The sequence below is a fragment of the Columba livia genome, chromosome 19 (genome assembly GCF_036013475.1).
Source record: "Columba livia isolate bColLiv1 breed racing homer chromosome 19, bColLiv1.pat.W.v2, whole genome shotgun sequence".
Classification (NCBI taxonomy): domain Eukaryota; kingdom Metazoa; phylum Chordata; class Aves; order Columbiformes; family Columbidae; genus Columba; species Columba livia.
Window position 1 is genome coordinate 9640466 of NC_088620.1, and position 11228 is coordinate 9651693.

At 50.9% G+C, this 11228-nt stretch overlaps 1 protein-coding gene across 2 annotated transcripts; it reads right to left on the reverse strand.

Annotated features, from left to right (window-relative positions):
- Positions 1-433: 433 nt before the first annotated feature.
- On the reverse strand, positions 434-11228 carry DPH7 (diphthamide biosynthesis 7). 2 transcript variants are annotated; one of them, XM_065036070.1, is made up of 9 exons: positions 11046-11228; positions 9805-9941; positions 9303-9390; positions 8071-8165; positions 5957-6123; positions 4735-4807; positions 3887-3952; positions 3537-3709; positions 434-2490 (listed from the first exon to the last, which is right to left on the reverse strand). In XM_065036070.1, exons 1-9 carry the CDS (start codon positions 11220-11222, stop codon positions 1868-1870), a joined length of 1599 nt encoding a protein of 532 aa, XP_064892142.1. In that variant the 5' UTR covers positions 11223-11228; the 3' UTR covers positions 434-1867. The 2 variants fall into 2 exon arrangements, with proteins under 2 accessions (XP_064892142.1, XP_064892143.1); XM_065036071.1 differs by lacking the exon at positions 11046-11228 and adding an exon at positions 10262-10493.

Consider the following 11228-nt stretch of genomic DNA (forward strand, 5'->3'; position numbering starts at 1 on the left):
GTGGCGGGCGACAGGAGAACGTGAGGCTGGGGACCAGCAGATCCTGTAACCTTTGGTGCTGATACCAGCCCAGCATTGAAGAAGCCACTTGAACAAGGACAGAGCTTCACTGGACACTCCTCATTTCTCAGGGCATAGCAAGGACTAATGTCACACATTAAGTGTCCCAGTCTGGTCACGTTCTGTGACACCTCTCGGCTTCACTCACCTCAGGCTCTTTATCCCGCAATGCAATAAAACAGCTTTACAAGCTTTTAAGACTGAGTCACGGCCAAAAGCCGTGTCCCTGCAGGGATACACCCTCGGTGCTCTCACTGAGGTGTGAGGGAACCAGATTGTCCACATTGGCCACCAAACGCCCTCAGGGACTGGCCGTCACAGGACAAGGCGGAAGGTCCTTACGCGGACTAAAAATCATAACAACCAAAGTGAATCATTTATATTGATTTTATTTTAGAAACATCCAAAAATAGGGTGGTTTTTGTTTCTTTTTTTTAACAAAAGCTCTTGTTCACACTACTAGTATGAATCTTCATGTAACAGCACTCAAGGATATTTTCTAAAATACACATTCACCCTTGAAAAAGGAGTTTCAGAGCAGTAAAATTCTTATCAGCTGTACCTCGTTTGAGCTGCAGCACTGTTACACACAGATACCTGTTGCTGGTGTTTCTTTCCCTCCAGGCAATTAATTCTTTAGGACCCTCAAGGAAAATCCACACAGGCTAAAAATTACTTACCTAGTTTAAGCTGTATTTTTGTTTCTAGGAAGATAATAGAGAAAACGTTCCAGAAACAGGGGTTTGCTGGTATTTCACAGTGGAAAAAGAAATCTAATGGAGCGACCATGAGAAATTTCGCAGCCATTCCTGGAGGTAGTCAGGGCAATGTTGTTAAGATTTTGGTTTCTGTACTTAACTTGCTTTGAACTTAAAAGACATCAGCAAACGCTGCCTGTACTTTTTGGAGGTTTTGATCTTAAAGCTGTTTACCTTTAAAAAAAATGGAAAGATTTTGACTTTGGACCTACATGATGTGTCACTGTGGAGAGCAGAAAACACGAGCTGGGCACCAGGGGACAAGGGGGTTAAGTCTGGCAGTAAAATGCGGCGGGGTCACTGCGCTATTTATGCTAAACCAGGCTGTGCTTGGCTTGGGGAGTGAAAAAGTGAGACTGCAACCAGGTGATGAGGCTGATGTAAAATTTGGCTGTGCAGAGACACCAGAACCCTCCAAGAAATGCCCTCCTCAGAGCAATGCTCCCCATCACCGCACTGCTGCCTGTCACACTGTTCAAGTCTGGATTTCCTCCTAAAAATATAATTTCTCTCTACTGAAGACCCCTACAAGTACAACGTCAGTAGCCGGACTGTCTTTGAGCATCTTCTCAAGGCACACACTAGTCTACACATCACAGCACAAGCTACACGTGCAGCTACGCCTCTACTCATGGGCTTTTCCGAGACATTCAGGGAAACTTCAGATCACATTCTACACGTGGTGTACTTTGTCTACATGCAGCAGCGCAGACAGGTTTGGTTTGTGATGGAAACAGGAGAATGGGCTTAACAGCTTGATTGTACAAATGCAAACCAGCCTTGAAGGGATTGAGATATAAGGTAAAAAGCAGCAACCTTTGCCAGGAAAGCTTTCCCACTTTGAACTAATACATTAAGGGAAAATTAAATAAAAGCATCTGTGCTTGACCATGCTCCTCAAAGCAAAGGCTTTTCTTAGCCCTGGAAATAAACCGCCAGTAATTCCATCAGGATTGGCCTTAAAAGGCTCACAAGCTCAACAATAAAACAGGAAAAGCCCAGCAGAAATCAGAGCCCAAGCTCAGCGCTCACTCTCAGCACAGTTCTGGTCAATGCAAACCTCCAGCTGTCTTTTCCAACAGAGATCTAGAACTTGGCGGCCCCACAGGGGTCACCAGGCTCATCTCCCACTTCCAGACATGGAGGATATTGTCATAAAAAGAACAAGTTGCTACGATGCTCGTTTCTTTTGGGTTGTCTAGAGACCTGGCTGAATCACCGCTTCTGTCCAGGCCCGTCCCGCTGGGTCTCTTCGCTCCTGAGTCAGATCTGCTGCCTGACTCAGGATCTCCCCCTCGCTCTGGGCCCCCAACCAAACCTAAACTCCCCCTTAAGTCAGGCCTCCCAACCCAGTCAGGATCCCCGGACAGCTTAGGGCCCCCCTCTGCTTTGAGTGGCAGGGCAGGGCCTTCGCTCTCCTCATCCAATATTACATCAAAAGTAGCTGTAGGAGACTCATAAATTATCTTCAGGTTTTGGACCTGCAAATTCAGTCCCTCGTCGCCCCCGTCTGATCTTCCCTCGAGCTCCTCCGCAGACGGACACGCAGCAGCCGAGTCCTGCGCTGCAGTCCAGGAATCCCTCGGACACAGCCTGGACCAGTCAGCCCCGTAGGCCAAGGAATTGTGCAAGACATAGGATGACAGGATGATACATTCCTCCGTGTTTTCCGCTTAAAGAAAAAGATATATATATACATATGAAACGATCAGAAATCAAATTGTGGTTTGCTGCAGACTGCTCAGAGCCATTCCAGTGTTGGCCATGTCCTACAGGAGGAGTTCTCAGGTTATTTCCTTCTCCACAACAGTTAAGCATTCTAGGAGCAACGAGGCGCTGCCTACCCTGAGTTTTTCAGCCCTGATTTTCCCCAGTTCAATGAGCAGACAGGACAAGAGGGTTTAGTGGGCACGAGGTTTAAGAGCCTCATTATTCCAAATACATAAAAAGGCACAAGAACGACAAGATAGATCACACAGTGATCCCCTCAGAAATACAACTACTGAGACTGCCAGGCCAGCCTCTGGTTATCAATAAATCATAGATGGGTACGATGGGTTCTTCCCATGAGCTTTCAGAGTCAAACACTTGCTCTGATATTAAATGGACATCAAGTTCCTCCCTTCCCTACAAAGGAGAAATGTCATCCTCATTTCGCAAGCTGTGCATCTGCCCAAGGCCTGGAGAAACCCAGGAAGGCAACCAGTTTGTGCAAAACTGGATTTGTAATGTAAATGCAAATAGCTTTTAATCACCTAAATACCTTCTGATTCACATGGAAGGCTTATTCATGTTATTCTAGATTAACCAGACTGCACGGCACTTTTTTTCCGAGGCAATAACAAATTCACCAGCGGGTCAGGAGCTTCTGCTGACAGTGAAGCATCACCTGACACTCGGAAGAACCTCTTTGAACCACCAAGATGACTACAAACCAGAACAATCACGTCAGCAGGTGAGGCCTTCACACCAACACAAACAGGCTTTCTGCCCATGGAAAGGAGTTTCGAGAGATTTACACATGAGCAATGCCAGTGTCTTTGCACAACCCGTCAGGCCAACAGCGAGGATACGCTGGAGGTTACCTCAGGTTGGAATCCAAGTCTACGGCTATGAACAACATCCAGATCTTTCCGGAAAGCCCAGAGATGGAGTTTCCCCATTAACGTGGGGGCAGCAGAGCAGCACAAGAGCGTCTCTGTTCCTCCAAACACTCACCCATGCTTCCGCGGCAGTCCAGGATTTTGAACCCGCTCTGCATGCAGGCCGCGAGCAGCACGAAATCACAGGTCGGGTGCCACTTCAGCCTCCAAACCCCACCTTCCACGTGGGTGTCTGCCAGCGGCTGCTTCATGTTCCTGGTGTCCCACAGCAGCACGTGCTCGTCGTAGCTGGGGACACATCACAAATACACATGAGGACGGGCAGCAAAGCTGATTCAGTGCAACAAGCACAGAAGAAAATAAGGCGAGATCGCGTGCTCTTCACCGCAGTGAATTTCTGAAGAGATCGCACCGTAGCACGTTAGTGTTGGTCACATTAGTGAAGAGCAGCCAGAAGGGACTTACCTGCCAGTGGCCAGAAGATTCTCCCGGTGGGGACTGCACTGAATGCTGCACACCCCCATCGAATGTCTGCAAGAGAGGGAAGAGAGCGCACTGTAAGATTTGAGATGGGAGTCTTCCTTGAATACCGTGGATTTTAGGTCCAAATTACTGCATCAAGGTGTCTCCGGAAAGGAGAGAGAGGTTAATTCAAACTTCAATCCAGTGAAATGCACAGGCAGAGTCCCATCAATGGGTCCAACAGCCTTTGACCCACTCAGTTAGCACAAACATTTTCTAGTTGTACCACAAACTGCTGTTCAGAGCCCATAAGAATTTCAGCACAATAACTTCATTCCCAGGAGACTTTACTCCCAACATGAATATTTCCATAGCAATAATCCCCAGTGTATTTTAAGATTACATACAAAATTTCTCTGGAGAGTTGTGCACACTGTTTTAATTATATTTTAAAAGACATGTTATGCCACCAGAAAAAAAAAGAGACCATTACTCCAAATGAGTGAAGAGTGGAGAATATTTTCTAAAAAACAAGAGATAAATAAGATAAACAAATTTAACACACACAGAAATAAAAGTGTAAATCTGTACCTTTCTTTTAGAAAGAAGCTACCACCATCTTCATGAGTGGAAGTGAGCTATTGGTTTATTAAGTTGAAGGACACAGAAAAGAAAGTTTCAACCTGAAGCTGTCTTGATGGAAAAAAAACCAACTAATAGATGTCTCTGTTTCCCAAAGGAGGCAGAAACAGGACCCCATTGTCACTGCACATCTCTGGCTTAGCAAGGGCCACCGTAGCACCATATGTTCCCATGCAGCAGCTGTTGGGTCCAGCTGCAGACACACTCACCTCTTGCTGGTGAAGATGGGAGCCTCTGGCCGGCAGCGGGTGTCCCAGCCCTTCAGCAGGTTGTCATCTCCTCCTGCACAAAGACACACGCTGTTACCCAGTGGACAAGGACCTGGGGGTGTTGGTGCCAGCGGCTGAACCTGAGCCAGTGTGTGCCCAGGTGGCCAAGGCGGCCACCAGCATCCTGGCTGGTCCCAGCACTGCTGTGGTCAGCAGGCCCAGGGCAGTGACCGTCCCTGTGCTGGGCACTGGGGAGGCCAAACCATGAATCCTGGGGGCAGTTTTGGGCGCCTCATGACAAGAAAGGCCTTGAGGTGCTGGAGCGAGTGGAGAGAAGGGAACGGAGCTGGTGAGGGGCTGGAGCACAAGTGTGATGGAGCGGCTGAGGGACCTGGGGGTTCAGCTGGAGAACAGGAGCTGAGGGGAGACCTTCTGATCTCTGAACTGCCTGAAAGGAGCTTGGAGCCAGGGGGGTCGGGCTCTGCCCCCCAGGAACAAGCGCCAGGAGCAGAGGAAACGGCCTCAAGTTGCGCCAGGGGAGGTTGAGGTTGGATGTGGGGAACAATTTCTTCCCCAAAGGGCTGTGGGGCATTGGAACAGGCTGCCCAGGGCAGTGCTGGAGTCACCAGCCCTGGAGAGGTCAAAAGATGCATGGGACATGGGATATGGGTTAGACGTGGACCTGACAATGTGAGGTTAACAGCTGGTCTCAACGATCTTAAGGGTCTCTTCCAACCAAAATGATTCTATGATTCTCCCCAAACATCAGCCAAACAGCCTGCACAGCGCACCGAGGCAATACAGTTAATGCCGAGCTGATGCATTTCAGCCCTGGGATCTCACATTTCACAGCCACGCCAAACGCCACGCTCCCAGCACTCGTCACCGCAGAAGAGACGGGCGTTAGCAATACCCTCACTTTGCTAAGCAAAAAAAAAGAGAAGATAAAAAGACTGGACTCTAGAAACTCCCTGGCTCCCTTTGCAAACTTTGTTGCCAATAGCCACCCAAAGTAGTTTAAAAGGCACAGCTTCTCCTCATTAACTCCAACCACTTTCTGCAATCAAGAAGCCTTTCGTCTCTAGCAGAGGTCCCAGCTCTTTCAAGAAGTGTGATCCAAGCAGCATCCAACCCTGGCAAGTAAAATCCCAAGGAACACACACCCCTAAACACGGTGCCCCCTCCCTGACACCCCAAAATGAGATTCCCAGCCCTTACAGACCTGAATACACAATATTGGTGTCCCAGTAATTAAAAGCAGCGATCCAGGCCTCAAATTTGTGAGCTTCCCACTGGTTCAGGACATGGACAGAAGGAGCAGATTCATCTATGGAGAGAAGATTCAGCTTCCCCTCTGAATCACTGCTGATCACTCTCAAAGGACATCCGCTGCAGTGCAAGACAGAGAAAACATTAGAAATTACTGAAACCTGTGTCCTAAGAAGCTGTTAGAGTAAAAAAATAGCTACCAAAGTAGAGACAGATAACGTAATGTAATACTGTATATGTTTGATTCAACTAAATGCTCAGAGAAACCAGCAGGACAGTGGAAGGAATGCACACGCCTATTCAGTTCTTTTTAGCTTCAGCCCAGCCCATCATCTTCAAATCACCTACATTAATGATCCCCATTCCCTGATCTCGCAGGGGTAGCAAACCACTCACATGTGAGGGATAAAACAACAGCCTTGGGGCTTTCCTTCTCATAGGTGCATAACCTGACTGCTCACACACCCGATATTAAATCAATAAACAAATTCCAGGTGAAGAGGAGTTGGATTTCTCCCAGTGAGGCTGACAAGCACCTTTCAGAGTCTCTTCCCTCTTCTGGAGTACGAAGACACGTTTTATTTCCCTGCTGTCACAGACCTCGGAGGTGCCGGCTGATCCTGACCCTTCCAGCACAGCCGTGGGTTCTGGACACAATGCTCTTGGAGCAGTGGCAAAGGTTTTGCAGCTCACAGTGCACAGATGCTCTGACAATCCCTGACATGAACCAGGTACCTTCTGTTTGGTTACCTGCAATTGTAGCTACTGATTTGGCGGCTCAGGGCTTCTTTCTACCTCTACACTGTATGATAGCTACTGAACCGAACTGAATCTCCCAGACTTCCCCACCAGGAGATGTGAGGGCTGCACATTCAGCTTCTAGAAGTGTTTATTTGTCTCTCCAGTGACAACAACGACAGGCTTTAAAATGCCTTTTCATCATGCCAATGATCATTTATCTCAAGGTCAGAGATGAGGGGAAGAATTTAAGGAAGAATCAAGTGTAAGTTGGAATTCTACTTATTCACTAAAAAAGCATGCACAGAAACAGCTTTTAATTAGCAAAAGCTATTAAATATTTGCCCTACAGAATCACAGAATGGACTGGGTTGGAAGAGACCTCAGAGATCATCCAGTCCAACCCTTGGTCCAACTCCAGTCCATTGACTAGATCATGGCACTAAGTGCCATGTCCAATCTCAGTTTCAAAACCTCCAGGGCCGGTGAGTCCAGCACCTCCCTGGGCAGCCATTCCAATCCTGACCACTCTCTCTGCAAAGAATTGCTTTCTGATCTCCAGCCTCAATTTCCCCTGGCAGAGTTGAAGCCCATGGCCCCTTGTCCTATTGCTGATGCCTGGGAGAAGAGACCAATCCCCACCTGGCTACAACTGCCCTTCAGGTAGTTCTAGAGAGTGCTGAGCTCAGCTCTAAGCCTCCTCTTCTCCAGACTAAACAAGCCCAGCTCCCTCAGCCTCTCCCCATAGGGCTTGTGCTCAAGTCCCTTCTTGTTGCTCTTGTTGCTCTTAATGCCCTACAGCATTAAGCACACAACTACCTGATCCCCTCCCACCAAAGGCATCTGTGCAATTAACATACAGAAAACATATACCCTACCTCTTCCAAGGTACAGCTAACTCATGTTATTGCATTCAGTGACACCACTTCTGAATCAAACGTATGAGCAGTTGAGAAAGGAAGGAGCCACTTCCAACCCAGTTATCTCCCAGGCAGTTTAAACTGCCTACATGTGCTATTTTACAAGTTTTTACACGGAATTTCACACTAAAATTTCACCCATTCTAAAAGCAGAGTTGGAACCAGCGGATCCATCTGCATCCCATGCTGGTCTTTCCTTTAAGCAAAAGCAACAGAAGGCACACTGTCCCTTTGTCACCCTTGCTCTGGGAACAGCAACTTCTAGAGAAGGTGCAGGGAGACAGCTGCGACCACGAAAAGTCTGAAACCACAAAAAGCCACCAAAAGTTCATTCATCAAAGTCCTCAACTTACAGCTGCAAACTGTCACACACACACCAACCTCCGACACCTGTCTCTCCCATCCTCACCATTGCTCCCGTGCTGTGGACCAGTCCAGGGACAAGGCCAGACGCTGCGCGCCGAGCTGCGCCCTGAAGCACGGCTCCAGCATGCAGCTCTTCTTCTACTGGAAAGAAAAGGAACGGGTTAAGGCTGGGAAGGCAGCAGCGGCAGGGAGGGTCAGAAAAGGACGTTTTTTCTGCTGGGACTTCATCTTCAGCTCAGACCTGACCGGCAGTCGCCCTGCTCCTGTTTTTCAAAATTACTTGTGCAAGTTCTATGACTTCACTGTTCTTCATATTCCATTTCCCTTTGCATTATTTTTTGCTGTTTGTTTGCTTTTTGCACATTTCACCTGCCAAACTTACTCCTTCCATCTTCTGCATTTGGACACAAGCTCAGCTACTCCACGAACACCCCACCCGCTGCTGTTGAATCACACCAGCCTCCTCTTGTCCCCCCTCAGTTCTGTTTCAATTGCTGCTGGCCCCCTCTTCCCCGGGCTTCCCACTGCAGAGGCGCAGGCACGGATCCCAGAAATTCCTCTAAAATAAATGATTTCTTTGCAAAGCACAGCACAGAGCTGGTGCCTTTGACGAGGGACCCTCAGCGGAAAAAACGGGTGTGTAACACCCCAGGTACCGCGGACTCCACAGCAGCTGTTTTCCACAGACCCACGAGCATATTAGGGTCCCACACTAAAGGAGAGATGAAGCGTCCCACAGAAATGCACAATTCCTTAGCTCCAGCAGAGCAAACGTGCACGCACAGGATCCCCGCCTTCCCATCTCCCACCAAACCCCCTTATATTTCGCTTCCTTTCAGTGAGCAGGGAAGCACAGGGGACGTGAGGACCTGACTGCTGAATTCCCTACAGGCTGCCTCTGCGGGAATGGCTCATCACTCCCTCCTCTCACCAGCCAAGAGCCGCCCCTCTCCAAAATTATTCCCTTTTTTAACAACTTTGCGCTTTCTGCCACGTTCACCAACTAGTCCACACCGTAAAGCGACAGTTTCCAGGGTTTGCTTCTGTTCCCTTCGTGTCCCCATCTCCCGCACTCTGCGAGTGGGCAGAGCCCAGCCAGTCCCTCTAGCGCCACAAACAGATTTGTGGGGCTCATGAGAAACATTATCAGAAGACAAAAGAAGCGTTTAGAAAGCCGAGCATACCGAGGAAGCCACGGAAACCATACAGCTTTCCTACGAGCCTCGGAACATTGCTAATGAATCCGGGCTAAACGCAGCTCCCACAGCCACCTACCTCGCTCCCCGTCAGCTGGAAAAACTCCACGGCGCCCGTCGAATTCGCAACGCCAACCATGGGGTGTTCTGCAACAGGAACATGGCACCTAAAACATCAAGTTGAACAAGTCTCGAATGTCCATCTTGCTCGTGTTTAAGGAGGAAAGTCAGCACTTTCATTCCAGGATGCACAAGAAGATATTTCAGAAAAACCTCATTAAGAAAATCTAAGGCTCCTCAAGTTTTCACAAACCTATATGGAGGGGATTATATACAGGGGAAATCTATATATTACTATATAAACAAGACGTCCACAGTCACTGACCAGTTGTTCATAAATAAGCAGAAAAGCACATCAGAAACGAGCGCGGCCTTTGCTCGCTGAAGCAAACTGGAGAACACTTCCCTCCAAGAAGCCAGGGACAGTTTAGTCAGTAAAAATTACTGGTTTTGCGATATCAACAGCCAAAAAAGGCAGAACCCGCTGCTGCGAGACCCGAGAGCGGCCAGGCCGGCGTTACCATTTGATGTCCAGGACGGCGGCCGTGTCGATGCGCTGGATCTCGCTCAGCGGGATGCAGGGCTGCTCCTCGTTGTAGTGATACAGGTAGAGGCGCCCGGTGCGGTCGCAGGCCCCGTCGCTCCCTCGGGAGTCGGTCTGCAGCAAAAACCGGGAAGAAAAGAGTAAGTTTAGCAGCTTTTCTACCTCCCTTAGACCTCCCCCCACCCGATCGTGCCGTGCCCGCCGGCAGGAGCGGGGTGAGGGCTCCCGCTTTCCAAGTGTTTCCCTTGAGGGGTTAAAGCGGCCGCAGGTCCCTCGGAGCCGCCCACGCTCACGGGGACCCACGGGCTGCGGTAAACGCGGCTGGACCGGGCTCGGCCCCGCGGGGGGACAGCGGCCCCGGGACCCCCGGGAAACGCGGTGCCTGCGGCGGCCCGGGGGCAGCGGGACCCCCGGAGCGGGGCGGGCGGGCTCACCGGGGCGGGCGGGCGCAGGTGGTAGGTGCCGCAGGCCAGGATGCTGTGCCAGCCCTCCACCGGGCACCACTCCACCGCGTCCGCGCTGAACTCCGTGTCCACCACCTGCAGCGTCCGCGTCCGGCTCGGCGCCGCCATCTCCGTCAGGCCGGGCCCATGCCGAGCCCCACGGCTCCGGGGGCGCCGCCGCGCAGCGGAACCGCCGCCCGTTCACTTCCCGGTCAGGGGCGGCGCTGCCCGGCCCCGGAGCGCTGGGCGGTGCTGCCCGGCCCGGGGGGAGCGCGGTGAGCCCACCCGGCTGGCCGGCGCACGCAGCTCGGGAGCGCTGAGCTTCGTCCTTGGCGCCCTCGGATGTGGCTTTTTCCATGAATCACAGAATCATTTTGCTTGGAAGAGCCCCCAAGAGCATCGAGTCCAACCATAACCCACCCCGGCACTGCCCCGTGTCCCTGAGAACCTCATGTCCGTCTGTCCAACCCTCCAGGGCTGGTGACTCCAGCACTGCCCTGGGCAGCCTGTTCCAATGCCCCACAGCCCTTTGGGGAAGAAATTGTTCCCAGATCCAACCTCAACCTCCCCTGGCGCAACTTGAGGCCGTTTCCTCTGCTCCTGTCACTTGCCCAAGCTCTGTGCAGACACAAGTTCCAGCACCCACCGCAACCCACGGGCAGGGCCCTGTGAGTCAGGTGAAGGGCAGCTGCTCATCTGAACCCCCAGCTGCTCATCAGAGAGAAAATCACCACCACCATTCCCTCGGCATCCTCCCTCCGCCGCTCTTCCTCACCCCGTCGCCCTCAGTGCAGATCCGGGGCTGTGCCCTCTCCGTTCTGACCGCGTTCCTGCCGGCACCTCGTCCCGCTCCCCGCAGCCCTTCCCCAGGGTGAGAACCAGCCCAGGGCACACAGCACACCTGTACCGGCAGCTCAGCGCTCGCCTTTTGGGGTTTTCCCATAAACAACATTACATT